The 21348-nt window shown below is 37.4% G+C and overlaps 3 protein-coding genes across 4 annotated transcripts; 1 reads left to right on the forward strand and 2 right to left on the reverse strand.

Moving 5' to 3' along the window:
- Window positions 1-4186: 4186 nt before the first annotated feature.
- On the reverse strand, window positions 4187-6156 carry LOC106343259 (cytosolic Fe-S cluster assembly factor NBP35). Its single transcript, XM_013782423.1, has 3 exons — window positions 6032-6156; window positions 5849-5950; window positions 4187-5281 (listed from the first exon to the last, which is right to left on the reverse strand). The coding sequence occupies exons 1-3, from the start codon at window positions 6066-6068 to the stop codon at window positions 4383-4385; spliced, it is 1038 nt and encodes a 345-aa protein (XP_013637877.1). The 5' UTR covers window positions 6069-6156; the 3' UTR covers window positions 4187-4382.
- A 930-nt stretch (window positions 6157-7086) lies between these two features.
- LOC106295720 (pre-mRNA-processing protein 40C) lies at window positions 7087-12955 on the reverse strand. Its single transcript, XM_013731694.1, has 14 exons — window positions 12666-12955; window positions 11842-12349; window positions 11601-11740; window positions 11481-11518; window positions 11195-11273; window positions 10648-11082; window positions 10197-10280; window positions 9374-9514; window positions 9126-9232; window positions 8866-8986; window positions 8464-8601; window positions 8149-8295; window positions 7801-7923; window positions 7087-7631 (listed from the first exon to the last, which is right to left on the reverse strand). The coding sequence occupies exons 1-14, from the start codon at window positions 12825-12827 to the stop codon at window positions 7374-7376; spliced, it is 2481 nt and encodes an 826-aa protein (XP_013587148.1). The 5' UTR covers window positions 12828-12955; the 3' UTR covers window positions 7087-7373.
- Window positions 12956-14114: 1159 nt separating this feature from the next.
- On the forward strand, window positions 14115-19166 carry LOC106295597 (tricalbin-3). 2 transcript variants are annotated; one of them, XM_013731536.1, is made up of 9 exons: window positions 14115-15206; window positions 15448-15689; window positions 15954-15972; window positions 16315-16520; window positions 16770-16879; window positions 16988-17086; window positions 17491-17977; window positions 18055-18183; window positions 18615-18867. In XM_013731536.1, the coding sequence occupies exons 1-8, from the start codon at window positions 14425-14427 to the stop codon at window positions 18141-18143; spliced, it is 2034 nt and encodes a 677-aa protein (XP_013586990.1). In that variant the 5' UTR covers window positions 14115-14424; the 3' UTR covers window positions 18144-18183; window positions 18615-18867. The 2 variants fall into 2 exon arrangements, with proteins under 2 accessions (XP_013586990.1, XP_013586989.1); XM_013731535.1 differs by lacking the exon at window positions 18615-18867 and adding an exon at window positions 19011-19166 and having other exon boundaries at window positions 14425-15206.
- The last annotated feature ends 2182 nt before the right edge of the window (window positions 19167-21348 follow it).

Raw genomic sequence — 21348 nt, forward strand, 5'->3', positions numbered from 1 at the left:
CAGAAACATCAAGATTGAAATCCAAACCATAAAAATAACCCAATATGGTATGGGTTTACCCGTGTGTACCCAAAGTATTATCTTATTTACTCTGAAGATCATGTAAAATATTAATATCATTAATGTGAACTTTAGTATAAAAACAAGATTTTGCAATTTTATAGAAAACCAGTTTTAGCGCAAAAACTCGTTTACGATTTTGGCGGAAAAACTCGCTTTTTCGGGAAAAAAAATATTTTGCAATTTTAACCGGAAAACTCATTTTGCGGTTTTAACAGTAAACATCGTTTTAACAGGAAAACTCATTTATGGTTTTAACGAGAAAACTTGTTAAGTTGTTTTTGTGGTTTTAGCGGAAAATTTTCTTTTTGCGGTTTTTGGTCGGTAAATTTTTTTTGTGGTTTTGGTTGGAAAACTCGATATTTGCGGTTTGCGGGAAAAAATAATCTTTCTGGTTTTGGCGGAAAAACCTGTTTTTGCGGTTTCAGAAAAACTCGATTTTTCGGTTTTGGCGGGCAAATTTGTTAGAATTTGGCGGGAAACCTGTTTTCGATTTTGGCGGGAACAATCTTTTTGCGATTTTTGGCGGAAAAATTCGGTGTTACGGTTTTTGCGAGAAAATTCGGTTTATCGGTTTTGGCAGGAAAACTCGGTATTGCGGTTTTGGCGGAAAAACTCGATTTTGATTTTGACGGGAAAACTCGGTTTTGCGGTTTTGGCAGGAAAACTCGGTTTTACGGTTTTTGCGGGAAAACTCGGTTTTGCGGTTTTGGCGGGAAAACTAGGTTTTGCGGTTTTGGCGGGAAAACTCGATTTTGATTTTGACGGAAAAACTCGGTTTTTAGGTTTCGGCGGGGAAACTCGGTTTTTAGGTTTCGGCGGGGAAACTCGGTTTTTAGGTTTCGGCGGGGAAACTCGGTTTTTAGGTTTCGGCGGGGAAACTCGGTTTTTAGGTTTCGGCGGGGAAACTCGGTTTTTAGGTTTCGGCGGGGAAACTCGGTTTTTAGGTTTCGGCGGGGAAACTCGGTTTTTAGGGTTCGGCGGGAAAACTCGTTTTTATTTTGACGGGAAAACTCGGTTTTTCGTTTTTACGGGAAAACTCGATTTTTCGGTTTTGGCGGGAAAACTTGGTTTTTAGATTTTGCGAGAAAACTCGGTTTCTCAGTTTTGACGCGAAAAATCGTTTTTTCAGTTTCGGCGGGAAAAATCGTTTTGGCTGGAAAATTGTGTTTTACGGTATTGGCGAGAAAACACCTTTAGCGGTTTTGGCGGGAAAACTCGATTTTGCGGTTTGCAGTCGGAAAACTCGATTTTGTGATTTTAGCGAAAAAAATTCGATTATACGGTTTTTGCGGGAAATTTCAGTTTTGCAGTTTTAGCGGGAAAACTCGATTTTGCGGTTTTGACGGAAAACTTAGTTTTATGGTTTTAGCGGGAAAACTCGGTTTTGTGGTTTCGGCAGAAAAATTCGATTTTTCGGTTTCGGCGGGAAAACTCGTTTTTGGTTTCTGTTAGAAAATTTACTTTACGGTTTTGGCGGAAAAATTCATTTTTTGGTTCTGACGAAAAAAAAAGGTTTTTGCAATTTAATTAAAATGGTGAAAATCTATATATATAATTGAAAACCCATGGGTACACCATTACCCTTTTGTATTTACTCAACATAAATATGAGTTTTAAAATTAATACCCATGGTTGACCCAATTAATCTTACATAGGTAAAAACTTAACCTATTATTAGTGGGTAGGTTTGGGTAAACCCATGGGTAATTACCCATGTTAACATCCCTGACCGCTACCAACCGCAAAAACTGTGTTTGCAGGTGGTAGCAGAAAAAACTACTCTTGCCCTTAGATTAATCTTTATGCTATCAAAGAAGAGACCACATTCATAAGAAAGGGACCATCTTTGCCTTGAATTGTTTTTAGATTTTAAAAGAGGCTTCTCCACACGCTGGTTCTCGTTTCTTCAACTGTTACATTCTTATGAAATCTTTTACGTAGGGTTGAAGCTTCCTTATCATCAGAGAAGTGATCGCTACCAAATCTATTGTAGTATGGTGTGATGATTATATGAGATATCGTTGGTTATATTTATAGAAAATCTATATAAAATAAACACAACTTATTAGAATAATTTAAAAAGTCAACCGACAATGAGTTAGGTTGGCTTATAACTCCCTTTACAGAGTTAATCTTTAGTCCGACATATACCTCATATATACTCAATCTCGCCTTCAGCCATTAGCGATGTGGGATTGGGGTAATAAGTACTATTGGACCCATTTGTTACAAGAACGTAAATAAAAAGTCCATTACTTTGGCAAAGAAAACTGAACTTTTACAAGAGAGAGATTTGGATCACTATTATGTTTTGGATATTGTGACTCTATCTTGGGGTTTAGAAGATCAGCTTGTGCTGTTATTTAAATCCTACGATTCCTTTGAGCTCAAGATCTGGGTGACAACTAAAGATTGAGCCCAATGCAATATCGTATATCAATTTTTTAAACGTTGATGCAGCTGGTATTAAATTTTATATATTTGGTTGGATTTAGTTAAATATAATTATTGGAGATTACAAAACATGTGTGTAAAACTAAGAACACCTATTTGAGAATTTTAACCAAAACGATGTTCAAAACAGAGGCTGCGTTTTGAACCAAAACCATGTACCACAAAACATGGAATAAACTCAGAAGGCCCAACTGCTGTCCTGATCCTAAACAAGTTAGATAATTCAAATCCAACATAGAATATCAAAGGACACATGACTACACATTGCTGGCTCATGACAGAATACTTAGAATCTCTCGAACCACAAGAGCCCTGAGGGCATCCGAAACCCGACCCGGACCCGCGGTTGAACCGGTAAACCCGATGACCCAACGGTTTGGGTTTCGTTAAAACCCAATATTTAGAAACCCGCAAAAACCCGCAAAACCCCAGTAAATCTGAAACCTGATACCGGTTGAACCACCGGTTGAACCAATAAATAACTTTTTTTTTTTTTTTAGTTTTTAGTTATGTTTTATCTTCTAAGTTTCCAGTTAAAAAGTTAGGTGCTGACAAAAAATTTAAATTTTCTCTTTTCAGTTTTATATTTGTGATTTTTAGATTTTGATGAAATTTTACTATGCCACCCGAAGAAAATGAAGTGAACGATGGTAGAGAGAACCAAAATTAATTGATGTAATTTGGTGTTAGTTTATTTCCATTACTGATCATTTATTACAATGATTTTCTACTTTTGGTTTATTTTGGATTTGAAGTTTTATTTATTATTCACATTAGAGATTTGGATATTTATGAATTTTATGTCTTTGTTTTTTTAGATGTCATAACTCTTATCTTGTCACAGAAAATTTTAAATAGTCTAAACTATTTTTTTTGATATTTTGTATGTCAAATGAAAATAAAAATATAAAAACTAAAATTAAGTATTTTCTAAATGTTTTTAAACATAAAATATATACATATCCAAACTATTATTTATGTTTTTTAAAAAACATTTAGAAAATACTAAACTTTAATTTCTATATTTTTATTTACATAGCTAATATATAATTATATAATAAAATTAATTAATTTATTAACCCGCAGTCGACCTTGTAATCCAGTGATCTGATAAGTCTTCCGATTCAATATTTGGATCGGGTTTAAAAACATTGGTCCCATTGGACATGAAACTACACGAAATTTAGTGTTTTGGTGTCCCATTGGAGGAGACCTAACTCAGCCCCTTCAAGTTGGTTCTAATTCTAAATCTTAAGACTGATTGGTTTTGAATTCCTAGACTCTAGAGCATACCCTGGTTGTTAAAATCTAAGCTCCCTGATGAACTTACTACAAAACACACTCAATTCAAAATAATCCCTTTTGGTTATTAAAGAAGCATCTGGACGATGATGATCCAAGAACCCCTACCCTAACCTAAGGAAGAAGGCGATCTAATGAGGAAAACTAAAATCAGAGTTCATACAAACTCACCGTCGACGGCGAGATAAAGACAAAGGCGAAGAAAGATTTTCCGTTCTAGCAAGCATTATTACATGTTTTATTTTCCGACAACATTTAATAATTTCAATTGGCCAGTAAAGATTCATATTTTCTGTAAATGACAATAAGTTTGGACTAGTTTCAGTTTTCGCCTTAAATTTATGCATATATCAAAACAACCCCTCGATAGCCAAATACTCTAAAGAAATTCAACGAGAGTAAATATTAAAGTCGACAAGATTTAATGGTCCAATCTCATAATATAAATCTTATTACACATGTGAAGCCTACAACAAAAGCCTACACACAACACCTTCATAGCAAAGTCCATTCGTCTTTCTACAGATCCAACCAAAGGATCTGTTTAGTGGGAGTCTTAAACTTCACTCGGTCATCGAAGCAAGGACTTTCTGTATGATGCTCTTCAGCGCAGGTGCGCTAACAGAACACTTGTTGTTACCCTCAAAGCACGACTTACCTTGTTCTGCTGCTTTGCAAAGCTGTGGATCCAATGGAACTTTCCCAAGAAACGGCACTCCCATTTCCCTGCACATCCTCTCTGCACCTCCTCCACTGCTGTCAAACACTTCGCTGCAAGCCAAGACGTTGAGAAGCTCTGGCGCATTCTCCCTCAAGCAAGAGATTACGTCTTGAGTCACGTCAATGGAAGAGCCAATCTCCATAAATTTGACATCCGCCAACGGCTGAGACAAACCGCTCATGTTCTCCACCACTCCTAACACCGGGACTCCCACTTTCTTGCAAAAGCTCACCTCTTTCCTGACATCGATCAACGAGACTTCCTGTGGGGTCGTGACGATGATCGCACCGTCGATCCCAGTGGCTTGAAGGTACTGGACGATGGAGATGTGCTCGTCCGAAGTTCCCGGTGGGGCATCAACCACGAGGTAGTCGATGTCTCTCCAGTAGACGTCTTTCAAGAACTGTTTGATGAGAGCGTTCTTGCGGGGACCTCTCCAGACCACAGCTTCGTCAGAGTTTGGGAGCATGAAACCAATGGACATGACACCAAGGTTCTCTTCCACATAGACAGGGGACCATCCGAGGTTGCTCTGGTGAATCTCGTGACCTTCAAGGCCTAGCATTTTAGGCATGCTTGGGCCGCATATATCAATGTCCATAAGGCCTACTTGATGGTCCATTCCCGCGAGGGCAAACGAGAGCTGAGCAGAGAAAGTGCTCTTACCAACCCCACCTTTACCAGACAAGACAAGAATCTTGTGCTTAACAGTGCTCATTCTCTCTGCTATGGCAACCAAATCTGAAGGAAACACAAAGTGTCAGCGCTGATAAAAAAAACTCAACTAGTAAACAAGCGAGTCTGAGATTCAAAACACATATGGAGCTCAAACAAGCAATATAGTATAAAACAAATCAATGGTCTAACTAATGGTCAAAAGATGTTACTCTCAAAAGAACAATACAGCCACAAGTCCCAACATAGCTCCACATAAGTTGAGTTAAAAGTAAAACACATAAGTTGAGTTAAAAGTAAAACAGCATTTTACTTGCTACTCTAGAGATCCAGTTTCTATAATACAAAAAATACATAAACCTCCAGAAGCTATAGGAAGATGAATGATTTAAGTAAGAGATGTAAGCTCTTATGAACACAGAGATACAAAAGGCATCGATATTTTTTCTTTATTCAAAATGGACCAAGGCGAAGCTGTAAGAATCTTCAAAACCCAGAGATTTCAACAAATTAAAGTAACTATTGGGATATAATTTTCAGTATGGACACAAAAGCAGACACATACAAAACCCTAATTCATTTGTAATCTAAAGATTGCATGATCGAGAAAGTAATAGAGGGGTAAATAGTAACCTGGGTCAGGTCCTTTGGGAGCAGTTGCGCATGCTTCCTGATTAGGGCAACCTGCACAAGAATCTGACTTTCCAGCACTTTCCGATTGAGGACCTGGGCAATCTATAAACCAAAGAAGACGACGAAATCCTTAGATTAAACTGCCCGTGAGCTCAAGAAAAAACTAGATTGATGTTTGCTTACGTTCATTGGCGTTCTCGGGAATATCTCCGTTCTCCATGTCTGACTCCGTGAAATTGAATATTTGACAAAAGCCTAAGGTTAAGTTTCGATTTATACGTTAAACCTCGCTTATGGCGGTGATGGTGAAGAGTTAGTCGGCGGCTACGCGTAGATCGTGAAATGTTCTTAAAGAAAGCCCATTGTATATGGGCTCGTCTATTATCTTCTTTGGGCCTTATCCCCCATTTTAGATATTGCTTTATTTTTTGGATTTTTAAGGTTAAAAAATTTTGTTCGCATAAAAATCTCCAAACTAAATATTTAACAAAAACACTTTCAAATTAATTTTATTTAATGAATTAAACCTTATCAAATCATAATTACCACTACTATTGATAAATCTTCAGTTTAGGAGTTTCTATATTAAGTAAATTTGTTTTTTAAGTATATCTAAAAATTATATCTTATCCAATAAAAATGTAATAATAAATCCTTAAATAATTTTTATTATATTTCTGGGGATTTACATTTTTAATGTATACATATATAATGTTGATGTTTAGAACACATCAAACTCATATATTTACAAAACAAATTAAAAAATATTAATTTTAAAAATTTTAAGTAACTAATTTTTAGATAATAGTATAAAATTTTATTATTATTTTTTTGATTTTTAATAGTAAAACTCTTCAACTATGTTTACTTAATGTAGAAACCCTTAAACTAAAAATTTACCGATAGTAATGGTAATTATGACTTGGTAGGATTTAATTCATTAAATAAAGTTAGTTTGTGAATTTTTTCGTTAAATATTTGGTTTGAGAGTTTTTACTCAAAATAAACTTAGACGAGAGGTTTCAACGCTAAAAAATCCTTAATTTTTTGAAGGATGATAACATTTTTTGTGGAACACAGACAAAATAAACAACATGTTTGATTCTTGCGCAAAATATTGTCTTGGCTATGTACGACGTCTCATGGCCCTAGATTTTATATTCTTGAAAATGAGATTTTTTTATTAAACCACAAATGTCTACTCAAACTGTAATATCCCAACATGCCCACTTTCTGCATCATACTAAACCGTGCTTAACATAATCTTAGTTTTCGGTTGTCATGAAAATACAGGTTTCACCATATAGAAAGTGTAGTAAAAGTAGACATCAAACAAAGACAGGATCTTCTTGTTACAGTTCTAAAATTGCAAAAACCACATAATCCTCAAAGGAGAAAATCAAAGAATTTGCAAGTAGTTTGCTCTTCTGTCGAATATACAAAGCTGATTGATGAATGATAAATCAAATGAGCTTCGTATAGAAACTGAGCTTTTTTAATCTTACGAAAATGCATTCTGCAGCTTTTAGATCTTGTAATCTCTTGGTTTCTCTTCCTTTTGAGGGCTATCTTGTTTCTGTTTCCTCAAGATATCTTCGGCATATCTGCGCCATATGACTTCCCTGTCATCTCTGGGCATCTTGCTGTATCGGATGTCGGATTTGAGTACTTGTTTAGCCGTCGACCAAGAGTTGAGCACGGTCTTTGCTTCTTCCGTCTGCTGAGAAGCAGCTTCCGATGACAAGACTTCAACTAGAAGAGCTTTGAAGTCACGGGCACACCTCTGCAAATACACAACCAGAGAGCAATTACATGGAATAAGACAAATCAAGTTCTCAAACAGACCACAACGAAGAAGTAGAAAAGAGGTCAGCGATAGTCAAGCTTGTTCTCATCTTGTTGCATGGAGACAATCCTAAGAGTTTAATTTGGTAAGGTTTACAGATAAGTACCTCGTACAATGTCTTTATATGGTCTCGGAACAGCTTCTCTTTATCAGCAGGGTCTAAATCCGGATTTAAGGCGCGTTTTTGTGGATCCCTCTCAAGTTTCGGCTTCGATTCTGTCCAGGATGCCTTCGGATGTTGAAGAAGATAGACAAAGAAAGATCAGAATCTCCACAGGTTACATATAGAAGGCAACTTATTATTTCAGAATCGAAGGGCAAAGAAGATACAACCTAACACTAACCAATTCTTTAACATGTTCCAATAGAGGATTAGATGTAGTGCTGCTGCGCAGCTCTACGAAAAGCTTTAGCACGCTGCATAGGGAGAAGTGAACACAGATCGAAGAAATACCTCAGGGTCTCTGATCTTCTCCACTAGCAAAGCCTGATAAGAGGCGACTGCCTCTTTCCTTCTGATTTTTTGTCGTACCCTTTCCACCTCTAGCACTTCTCTTTCTTTCCGTTTTCGCAACTCCCGCTCTCGTTCTCTCAGTTTATCCTGTACCCAAATTCAGAAATCACAGAAGATGTAAGTACATATGTGTCTTGTAGCTTTCCCAACACGAAAGATAGATCATTTTCATTCTGGAATCCAGAAACACAGACAAGAAATCAAAAGAACTTTCTCGCGGTTCACATGGATTGTGAATATATAAAGTTAGTTTACCTCTTCGCCTCTACTTTTCATCTCATAATCATCTCCCCTTGCAGCTTTTAATTCCGCAATGTACTCATTATAAAAGACCTCCCTGTCCTCGTGTGCAGCAGATCTATATCTTGGATCATTTCTCAGGCTATCCTTTACCTAATATGTAACAGGGAAGAAAACATCATATAAGCGTCGTGCATGCTAACCAGTAAAATTGTGCCAATCAACGGAAACTTAGATAACAGATAACACAACTAATACTCAAAACTTCAACTGGTAAGCACTGCTAAGTGCTAATCGGAATGGAAACTTAGACTATGCCACTATGGTCACTTTCTCAAATCCTAACTTTAGTCCGTTCCAAAAAAAGAAAAAAAATCTATCTTGCTCACTAAGGGACGAAACAAATGTGTCACCCACCTTGGACCAATGTGAATTTATGGACACTTCTCTTTCATGTAACATCGTCTTGAAATCAGAGGCTGCTGCTGCGCGGATTTCTTGCGCCTTCTGGTCAGCAGCTCGTTTCAAAGAAAGGATTCTACAACCAATTCATGGAAAAGGTAAGAAAAAAACAAAGGATGAGTAATAAGACGCTCAAAAACCAACACGAAGAAAAAATTATCCAATGAAACTTTTACGCATACATAGAAATCTGATTGCAAGATATGGATTCGTACCTTTCATTCAGCAAAGCTTCTCTTTCCTTCCGCTCAAGTGATTCGAACCGCAGATCATTTCCCCATTTCTTTTTAAAAATATGATAATCAGTGTGTTTATCAATGTCCTGAAAAATATCAGGATGATAATAAATTCCCACAAGTGAAGTACGGGTTAAGAAACATCCAAAACCAAAAAAGAAAAGAAAAATGTCACGTAAGGTAGCCCAAAAGTAAAGAGGAACTCGGTTAAGTAAAAAAAAATGTGCCTTAGACGCTTCGTCCAGCAACTGCTTGAAACCTTCAACAGCTGCCTTATGAGCAGCACGCTTTTCCCTACGTTCTTCTTCAGCACGAGTCTTTACGTACTGCTCAAATAAAGATCTTCGAACAGAATGACTTTGAATTGCCTGCAAGAAAAATGAACTCCCAAATAAAAATACAGCATCGAAAACGGCCACAGTGCAAGCTGTGACAGTAGAACAGGAAAAATGAAAATTTGACACAACACTAAATCCTCGTCATTGCCATTAGCTAACAAAGAATGAAGTTGCAACTTGCAACATGACATATGATGGGTGGGGATAAACACTTAACGTCACGTAAAGACATACATTCTCAAATGGTTTCTTAGTCAATATTGGAAGAAACCAAAAACGTAGTTCTTTCTTCTGCAATAAATGGTTTAGCCAGCATACAAAGCACCAACTAACTAATCAGAGAGGAAACTGCTTTAAGACTCTAAGATAAGCAAATTGAAACTCATGTTTACAAATATAATACAGATGTAAACAAAGAGAGCAGCAAAAAGATCAGTGAAAAGAAAATCGAGTATGATATTATTGTCACGTCACCATGCAAATAATATCATTCGACACCTGGAGTAGGAGATACATAGGAAGCTTTTATTTGTGCTCTATTTGAACACCTAAAACGAGTGGATGTTGCAGTGCTTGCATAGAAACAAGTAAAATTAACTGGAAATGTACAAGCTGCAAGTGTATGCAAGAAAAGAAACAATAAACGGGAAATATACGAACAGGTGAGGTATCAAAATATTGTCAATTGTTATGATCTTTAGGCATGACAAACCTTAAAGCGAGGGTCAAAGATAATTTTTGGCAGTTCCTTCTCCCATTTAGAAAACGGTGCCACTCCTCTCTCCTTGAGCATTTCCTGCAAAATTCAATAAAAACTAACAAATAAGAAACGAGATATAAGAAGTCTAGTCAAAATAAACATCAGCCTGGATAATTTCAAGATTTCCAGGATTGAAAATTTCCCCTAGTATCACCATTACCAATGGTACTTCAACATGTCAATTCACGACATTCATCTATTCCAACAAGATCTATTCATAGAAGAAAATTCCAATATATGGTCTCCTCTACTCCTTCCCTAGACTGCCTTATATTAGATACACCTGAATACATTTGACGTGCAGAAAGGAAAAAACATGAAAAGTATCTATACCAAACACTACGTCAAAAAACACAGAAACGAAGACCACGAGAACTATTCATACGTGCAGACTAGGCAATACCTTAAACTGTTTGATACACTCTTCCTTCGATGGTCCACTATCTTCATCTTCGGAATCTGAAGTAGAATCAGAAAGGTCACCACCTCCAGGAGCATCTTTTACCTTGCCCATACCATCTCCACTCTCTCCACTAGGTGTGACCTCGTTTGATTTACCACCATTTGCTTCAGATGTTGTCGTAGAGGAGACAGGCACTCCAGAATCATGCAGTTTCTTTTTAACCAAATCTAACGCTGAGAAACCAGGAACAATTGTAGTTCTGAGCGATACGGCATCCCGGCCACCATTGTTAATAGCAGGTGCGCTCAAACTTGATTGCTCAGAACCCTTTTCAGTTAAATCAGCGCTCGGCACAGAAACTAAACTCTCCGTTGACCTCTCCTCCGTTTTCTTCACCAAATCTTTCACCTCAGGTGGAATCTGCCAGCTACTTACCTGATCAAGAAAACTGGAGGATTCAAGAAGTGTAACAGAAAAATATAGAGTAACAGAACACTAGTTCCAAAGCCAATAAAATGGTGCGTCCTCTTTACATGTATTTATTTACCTTTGTTTTATTGTTGTAGTAATATTTTTTGCCATCATTTGTGGAAACAAGAGCCCAATCCGTCCCATGTATATTCTCCCTACATTTGGAACAAATTAGCAGGCTGAAAGTGATGCAACCCAATATAAACTGTTGATTTCATGGGCATGAAATATTTGGCGGCCTAGTAGAAGATTTATACACAAGCTATGTAACAATAACAAATCCTCATGCAGAAGCATCCTAAACTGTATCTTAAAAATATGACAACTAATTTTAAATTTATGATCTCAATCTAAGAACTTACATAGAGATAGGAATTGGCTGCACCGGCACTTTATCAGGCTGCAGAAGTTAAGAAAAAGTAAATATTATAAATTGCTCAACCAACAGAGAAATAGGACAACATGTAATCAGCTAAACCCACCTCCCTTTCAAAACCAGGAGGCTTTTCATAGGTCGATTGGCCTGTCACCGAATTATAATAGTAAACAACTCCTGTTTCTGATTTATGTGCAGTCCAGGCATCTACTCGATTTCCTACTAGTTGAGAACCAGCTCTGTCATCTGCAAAATACAAGATGATCCTGATAAAGAGTATGTAAACTAAATAGAATAACCATTAAGGTCAAACATCTCTTACATGGATCAGTAATCATCAAGCATACCAATTCCTGAGAGTGCTTCTGGCTTTTGACCAGGAGGAACATCTAACGGTTGGTGGCCCGGTAACGCATGAACAGTGCCAGTATTCCCCACAGGAAGCGGTTGAGAACCAGGATATGGCAGGTGAGGAGAAGCTCCACGAACAGGAAATGGGTAATTACCATGAAAAGGAGTAGGATGTGAAGGGAAATGTGCCCTGGGAATACCATCCATGGGTCGAGGCTGCAACCACATTCCTTGGGGCGTTCCATGCATTGGTGGCATAGAATGATAAGGAGGATACATGTGTGGATGGATACCAGGATTGATTTGAGCAGGACCCCCGGGCCTTGGAATTGTGGAAAAGGGGTTGGAACCAGGAAAAGCAGGCGGAGATGTCATGAGTCCAGGAGGAGCGAGTGTTCCTGGTCGACCAAAAGGCGGATTTTGCAGCATATGCGGGGCTTGGGGTATGGGATTAGCACTCGACTGCGCAGTAAGGGAAGATGAAACTGATTGAGAGACAGCAATCTGCACAGCAAGAACCGAAACATCATGGAACCAGTTTAGAGACTGAAATGAAACGACCTGAGAAAGTATTGAAAGCATATACCGAACAAGGTTGAGTCTTGACAAATTCTATTAATGAATTAAACTAGAATAACCTATCTAAACACATGGATTCATCTGATGATATAAACACACGATCTTATACGGAAAATCACATCACAAGCCAAGAAGTACAACTAACGCAAAGCTTCTAAAGGTATTGAGTCTTATCGAGAGGAACAAGTTTTATGTAACAAGCGGAAACGGATGAGCTGAGAAATAAGAGTGAACAACATACAGACATAGAGGATTGCTCCGGCTGAGATTTACTGCTTGGAGAGACACTCGATGCAGCAGTAGCCAATACTGAATCACTTGGAGGAGGAGCTGTGGCGAAGATACCCTCTCCCGTAGATGGCGCAGCCGTATTCAACGGCTCCGTTACATTCTCCCCTTCCATAACTTTTGAATAGAGGCAGATTTGAATTACCGGCGGCTTCGTTCGTCGAAGCGTCTAGCTCTCTGAGCGCGAACAAAGGAGGAAGTTAGGGTTTATGAATTAGGAATCGATGTCCCCGATTCAGGAGAAGGCAGTTCAGCCGACGGTTAAGATAGATGGAAACGATGGACGGTTGAGATTACGTTCCGTCGTAAAAGGAAAGAATGTATTTTAATTATTTAAGTAAAAGACCTTCGTTTTATGATCAAATGTCGAAATAGCATGATGTTTTAATCAGTGATTTAGCCACCCCCTAAGTCGTCTATTTCTCCTACGGGTCAACATAAAATATACTATGTTAGACGCACGTGGTTAATGTTTTAAAATTGAAAACATTATAGAAAGCATATTCACATTATAAAAGTAGATTGAAAGTTGACCATAAATATAGTGATGGTAATGATTACAATTTGAGTCTAAAGGGATAAAACATAAATACTGCTTTCTACATTTTGTCCCTGATAGAGACGAAAGTAGCAAAGTTAAAAAAAAAAAAAAAATCTATCTAACATGTACTATTCACTACCACTCGCTAATCTATGGTCGGAGCTGGGCCATTAACTAACATGCTTCTTAAGCCATTTTCTTAATGTATTTTTTTTTTTGTGGACAGGAAATGGTGGGAGAGCGCCGACTAACGTGTGGAAGAGTCCAAGAAGCCAAAGATTACGGGTAAACTAGTACCATTTTTCTCTTTTTCTTTTAGGTCGCCGACCTCTCAAGATATCAAAGACAGTATAACCCATATGATTTTCCAACGTATTATGTTTTTTCGTGACATCAACAAAATATATGGTATCAAATATATAAGCTGCATTTATATTTATCAAAAAAAAAATATATATATATATATATAAGCTGCCTAAACATATGAAACAATCTTACTAGTCTTTTATCAAAAGAAAAAAAAAACTACAAAATTTATAAATAATATTCCATTGATTTTTTTTCTTATAAATTCTGAAGATTATTACATTAATTAACAATGCAATCGATACATTTATTTATTAGATTGCATCACACCAGAATTTTGCTATCAAAAATTATATCTAATAGTTTTATTTATACCATAGTAAATTATATTTTATTAATTTGCATAATTGATAAAAAATCATATTTTATAAAATTAAATTTTGATCAGAAAAGTATTAATATTTGTTTAGTAAAACTAGTGGACTAACGCGAGCTCCTACAAATAGTTTTTAACGCGCATAAAAAAATGGCCGTGACTGGTATTTTCCAGCTTTCCTAATAGTCTCGCATATTCTTCTGGTTCGCATAAACTACAAAACAAACAAACCCATCACTTGCCAATTCTATCCCTCCCTCCCCTCTCCATCTCTCAGCATTCTCTCATCTTCTCATCGTCGCTATCTCCTTGCAAACCTTCTCGATTTTGAATTTATTCACCGAAAAAACCCTAAGGGAGAAACGGTCGTCACTGCCGTACACCACTCACTGTTCATATTGCCGTGAGAGAGACCTTCGCTATTCTGGAGATGCGTCAATTAGACTCTCCTGCGTGGAGCTTCCGGTGAAAAAAAAAGACGATTGATAAATGATTCCACAATCTTCTCCCTCCTCTTCTAGCTTCGATTTCTTATCTCACGCTAGCGTCTCGCGTCGTCTGTTATGTCCTTGCTCCAACGAGCACGGCCTGATTCTCTTCCGCGATAGATTCGCGAGGAGGCGGATTCTCCCCCGGAAGACCAGAGTTCAGGTCACGAATGCGAGCTCGAGGTTTGTTTCCGGCGGGGATTCAGCGAGAAAGGTCGCGAGGAGCCTTGTGCTCGCTCGGTTCTCGAATGAATTCGAAGACGAACAAGAACCATCATCATCGCAGGAGTCTTCGATTCAAACCGACCAAAACAGTTTCACTAACTATAGAGAAGATCCGATTGTGGATAAGCTCAGGACTCAGCTTGGCGTTATCCATCCTATCCCCTCGCCACCGATTAACCGTAACGCGATTGGTCTCTTTGCGTTCTTCTTCTTCGTTGGTGTTGTCTGCGACAAGCTCTGGGCGTGGAGAAAGAGGCGGAGACGAGACAGACAACAGAGAGCTGGGCCATGGGCACAGCTTCCCTCACCGTCCTTCGAGAGGGATTTGCAAAGGAAAGAGTCGGTGGAGTGGGTGAACATGGTGTTGGTGAAGCTCTGGAAAGTTTATAGAGGTGGGATTGAGAATTGGCTCGTCGGGTTGTTGCAGCCTGTGATTGATGACTTGAAGAAGCCTGATTATGTGAAGAGAGTTGAAATTAAGCAGTTTTCGCTTGGGGATGAGCCTTTGTCTGTTAGAAATGTTGAGAGGAGGACTTCAAGACGCGTCAATGACTTGCAGTAAGTTCTTCATACCTTTGGTGCTATTGCTTACTCTTACTTGCTTTAAGGTACTCAATGTATTGTGCAAGTGGATCAAATGGTGGCATTGTTGGTTTCAGTTGTTTTTTGTTAGTCACCGAAGCTTCAATTCACTTATGGTTAATGAACTTTCTGTCATTTTGGGGTTTGGATACGTAAACGGTTTGCTCACGGCTCAGTTCAAGGTTTCCTTATGCTGTCATTTTTCTTCTTTTTATAGGTACCAGATTGGTCTTAGGTATACTGGTGGTGCTCGGATGTTGTTAATGCTCACTTTAAAATTTGGTATCATCCCAGTAGTCGTGCCAGTTGGTATACGAGATTTTGACATCGACGGTGAGCTTTGGGTTAAGTTAAGATTGATACCGTCAGCGCCTTGGGTTGGAGCCGCATCATGGGCTTTTGTATCACTTCCAAAGATCAAATTTGAGCTGGCTCCATTCCGATTATTTAATCTAATGGGTATGCGTTAATCATGATCATCTGATACTTTCTCGCAATCCCATTCACATATTTTTTTTGTATCTTCTTTAAGAGTAGATACGCAATCTTTTGTTTAGTGATACGTTGAGTTGTTGATCTTATAAAATGTGGAAATGTTATGCTATCAATTATTGCTGAATAATGTGCAAAGCGCATTTCCTTTAATTTTGAAAATATGAACATGAGTAATTGCTCTTAAATTTTTTCTTCTTTTTGCATGAATGCTTCGGATGATAACATCAGGAATTCCTGTTCTATCCATGTGAGTCCTACTATGCTTGTCTTCATGCATCTTATTTGCTGCACATAACTTTTTCAACCACTGGGTTCAATGCTGCATTAGTATAAGTGATTAGTACTTGAAAGCTGTTTCCTGTTTAGATGAGGTAAATAGTTGTAGAAAGGGGTTTCGTAACCTCCTTTAGCCAACTGTTTTTTGTTCTTGTGAATTTTAGGAGCATATACTTTAAGTTGTAGTTGTGAATAGTTTGATCTGATACTGCTATTCATTTTAGCTTTCTTTTTCTCTCTGTTGATTGTTCACTCTCCTCAAGGTTTTGATATATCAGTTTCTTCCCTCCTTTTCCCACTTTACCTCTTTCAGGTTCTTGACCAAACTGCTGACAGAAGATTTGCCTCGCTTATTTGTCCGGCCAAAGAAAATTGTCTTGGATTTCCAAAAAGGAAAAGCTGTTGGACCTGTTTCAGAAGACATAAAACCTGGAGACATGCAGGAAGGGAACAAGGATTTTGTTGGGGAACTGTCTGTTACTCTTGTAAATGCCCAGAAACTTCCATACATGTTCTCTGGTAAGTTGTATTCCCCCATATTTTCCTTCTTCTTCCTTTGATTACGTTCTGGCAGTCTGTTATTTTAGTTTCGATATATGTATATATATACCCCCAGGTTCATTCGAATACGATATATGTATATATATACCCCCAGGTTCATTCGAATACGTGGAGCAACAAAAATCAGCTGTATTTATGCATTCATCAAATATTCTTCATCACTTTACTTGTTCCTCCATTCAGAACATTTTTTATATTTTGTAATAGGTAGAACGGATCCATATGTTATTTTACGAATGGGTGATCAAGTTATCCGCAGTAAGAAGAATAGTCAAACTACTGTGATTGGGGCTCCTGGTCAGCCAATCTGGAATCAGGTAAAGTGCTTATATATCTCAATGGCTTATTCATATTCTGGTGGTCGGTAGTTTTTGTCAAATCGCTAAAACTGTTTAGCATATTTCTGTATCATAAATATTTGTCAGGACTTCCAATTCCTTGTTTCAAATCCTAGAGAACAAGTGTTACAAATTGAAGTCAATGACTGTCTTGGATTCGCCGATATGGCTATTGGCACCGGAGAGGTAAATCATCTTTCCTTTTATTTTGTTTGTAATATGCATAAGAACTGCTTGATATGTTGTCTGAAATGATTTCTCAAGATGATGATCTTTTACTTCTATGTCATGCTTTCTTATGTTTGCTAAATGTGGGCTTCTCTGTAATTCTTTACACTGTTTAATAACAACATAAAGAACCCACTTACATCCCCTTATTCTCTGCACAATATATCAATTAAAGGGTTTTTATATGTTGATGCTGCAGTTTGAGTACTCAGCATCTGGTCTGATACTTGTCAATATCAACCCATTGGCTGCGTGCCTTATCCGAGAATCTCAGAATTAATCACTTTTGCTGTTTGCATAAGCTTATTCTATCCTTATTTGCTGTCTGCATGACCTTATTACTAACCTTATTGTACGTCTAGGTTGACCTCGGATCACTACCAGATACGGTTCCTACAGACAGAATTGTTGTTCTGCAAGGCGGTTGGAGTTTATTTGGAAAGGGATCTGCTGGAGAAATACTACTGCGGCTTACATACAAAGCATACGTGGAGGATGAAGAAGATGATAAACGCAATGCAAAAGCCATTAATGCAGATGCTTCCGATGATGACATGTCTGATTCCGAAGAACCTAGCTCATTCGTGCGTGACAAGATTCCTTCTGATGATCTTGGTCCAGAGTCGTTTATGAATGTGCTGTCTGCATTAATTTTGAGCGAGGAATTTCAAGGCATAGTTTCATCAGAAGCTGGGAACAAACTTTATGAAGGTGAAGCAAGCGTGCCACCAGTACCCTCAAAGGCTTCGGAGGACTCAAAATCTCAACCGGACGATTCTGGCAATGGAGGCATATCAGATTTGGAAGTGAAAACCCCGAGTTCTGATAGAAGCTCCGTTGATGATGGAGGTATATCGAGGCTCTGTCTTATTATGATTTGCGTCCATGGTTGCTTGGTCTAAAACTATTAAGCTTTCTATTTTCAGGATTAGCATTGTTGTGGTTCAGTGTAATCACTTCTGTATTGGTGCTCGTTGCTATTAACATGGGCGGCTCAAGTTTCTTCAACCCGTAACATGGTGTTGTATGGATCACTAGCGATTTATTTTGCCGGAGTAAGTCTCTGAACCTAGAAATGGAAACTTTGTAAGTTCTGCCTATGGTTGCCAATATCAGTTGAACTCACTTGAATAGATAAATCTTTGCATATAGTTGAGAATCAGTTGTAATTCGTTCACTGAATAAAAGCTGGTATAGTTTCTGTTTAGGCTTTTCATATTAATACTTGAAACTCGAAAAAGAGTTGTCAGTTAGATAAAAAGTTGAAAATAATGAACCGAAGTCTGTAAGTGGGAAGATGCTGAGAACCTGGCGTGCAATGTATAATAGAAACTTAGTGTTCTGTAAAGATTGTGTGATTTGATCAATGGTCTGGTGGAGTCTTGTATTTCATCTGATATATAGTCTAGCTTCCAGTTTCTGCTGTTTTCAACCATTGGTGCCCCCTTGTTGATTGACTGACCAAAGCCTCTTTATTTAATGGCAGGTTGGTTAATTCTCTCTCGACCTTAGAGATGGCTTATAACGAAGTCTCAGTTTTGTGTTTACATTCTAATGCCATTTGTATGCATGTCACTAAAAGAGGGGCACTTATTGGCGGCAGAAAGTTTTAGGATATATTTCAGTGTTTCACACAATCTCTTAGAACAGTGAATCAACGTGTATACCAGTGGTTTGTTATATAGTACATGGAAAATTTATTCTCCATTCAAATAAAGTTTATTCTTTCTACAAGTAAACGATTCTGCTTTCCTTAACACGTAATACAGTGACGCCTGCTATTAGCAGTCACCAACTTGAGGGCTTTTTAAAAAGTGTTTCTTCTGTAAATTTGTTGGTCGAAGTTTACACATGGAAGTCGTAATAATGCTTTCCAGTGTAGTTTTGTCAGGTACAAAAATTGTAATACTCTGCCATGGATGTGCTTAGAGGAGCAAGAGTATAAACAAGGTACTTTTTATCTTCTTTCTCTTTTTGAATGGTTTCTTGGCTCTTATCTTTGTCTTGATAGATCATGTTAGGAGGATCATTAATTGTTATTGCTAGAATCATAAATTATGTAATAATGTTAAACAGAAGACTTTGCTCAAAAAGAAAAAGAAGTTAAACAGAAGACCACAACTTACAATAATAATATATATATATATATATATATATCATGTTAATTAATTGCACGTTAAGAGGACAATTAGATCTACACTTGTTAAAAGAATATATGCAATCAAACATATAGAATAACAAGGGGTTCATGGGTGCATTAAATTAAGTCTTAAGTGACAGAAACACATGATATAAAAAAGGGATTAATAAGTGAGAAAAATGGAGATTAGAGATGATATGATTATATTACCAAAGATGAGGAAGAGAAGTCACGTGAAGGAGTTGAGATCACGTCAGGCACATGTGGTGGACAGTCCTCGTTTATAGGTTTGTTTTTCCAAACTCTCTTCTTCGGTTTCTCCGTTCTCTTTTGTCTTTTACGCTCATTTTAATTCGTTTTCAACTTCAGTTACTTACTTCACTGATTCTTAAATTCTTTAATGTAGTAAATTGTAATTTAAAATTTTTAGTTACAACTATAAGACTGAAAGGATGAACAGAAAGCTTTTGAAACAGTGTTTAGTGATTATGCGCGCTCCAATCTTTTTACAAATCACAATCTGTCACTTGACTATTTGTTCTTCACACTTCTCTCTGATGAATGGAAGTTTGATCTGAAATTAATATATAGAATTAAATTGGAAAATGATGTTTCTTTGTCGATGGAGAAGTGAACGCATGGGTTTATTTGCGTGGCACTGGACCAAATAGTAATGTCCTGTATTGGATGCTTACATAAAAACAAAATTGCTGCTGTAAAAAAAATGATATCTGTAACGTAAACATTGGTGTTCCCAATTTCTTGTACTCCATGTAAAATCTTTGAAAAATAAAACTTCAGCTAAAAATGATTGGTGCTTTTATAATAAGTTACAACCACCCAAGCAAAATTTCAGTTTCTGAATTTGTCTATATGTATATGCATTCAACATGAAATACGATCTAGGAAACAAAAGCTTGAAGCGTGAATGAAATTTTGCCGACTTCAAATTAAAAGTTTCCAATATTTATTTTCATAAAAATATGGTTTGGAGTTGTAACACATGAGTGGTAATAGTTGGCATATTTTTAGATATAGTTTACGAGATTTTGCCAGAGTTGGATATCGTTCTCAAACGTGCAATCACCCCTGTAAACCTTTTCATATTTCATATAATTAATTAGTTTTTGGTTACAAAAATAAAAGAAAACCATTACTTTTGAGCAGTTGATTACTTTAAAGTGTAGCCATTTTTCAAAAGCTCATGATTTTATTGTTAAAGTTAAAGTGCATTTTATTCTATTTGCTAAATCAGCTGAATAGTTTTTAGCAGATATTAGTAAGAGATTATTGTCTATAGAAATGTTTATTGATCGCCTTTCCACCAAATTACACGATACTTCTTTTTTTAAATCATCGTGTTACGATGCAGACACTTATAATGCTACCAATAATTTTCGTATATGAATTTTTAAAATATAAACTATTTCTATCGGAGACGGTAGCAGTAAACAAAAGATTTTTTAAGAGACATATTGGGAACGATCCTATCTGCCCAAGATGTGGTCATGCGGAGGAAATAATTAATCATATGAATTTTACATGCTCTCCAGCTATACAATGTTGGGCCCTCTCAACGGTTCCATCGACACCAAGGATATTTCCGTCAGAGAATCTCTACACCAATATAAACTACCTGCTTGCAAGGACTAATGTTGGTAGAAATATAGAGGAATTAACCAGAGTCTTTCCTTGGATTACCGGTATATATGGAAAGCACAAAATGAAAAATTCTATAATGGGCGAGATTTCTCACCAGTGGATACAACAGATTTAGCATTAAAGGAGTGTAATGCATGGTTCCTAGCCAATGAAGAAACCGAATCTGACGACAATGCCACAATACCCATACCAAGGAACCCCGTAAGATCTACCTACATTTACTTGCCGTGTAGATGGATCATGGAAGAATGATGGATTCACGAGTGGAGTAGGGTGGATTTTACAACTTCAAGATGGAGCAATAGATCTCCTAGGCCTGCAAGGTTGCCATAAGTTAATTTCGCCACTACATACCGAGCTAAAGAGCTTAGTATGGGTATTGAAATGTTTATCTCGCCATCAGCGGTTCTACGATTAC

This window comes from Brassica oleracea, chromosome C5 (genome assembly GCF_000695525.1).
Source record: "Brassica oleracea var. oleracea cultivar TO1000 chromosome C5, BOL, whole genome shotgun sequence".
Lineage (NCBI taxonomy): Eukaryota > Viridiplantae > Streptophyta > Magnoliopsida > Brassicales > Brassicaceae > Brassica > Brassica oleracea.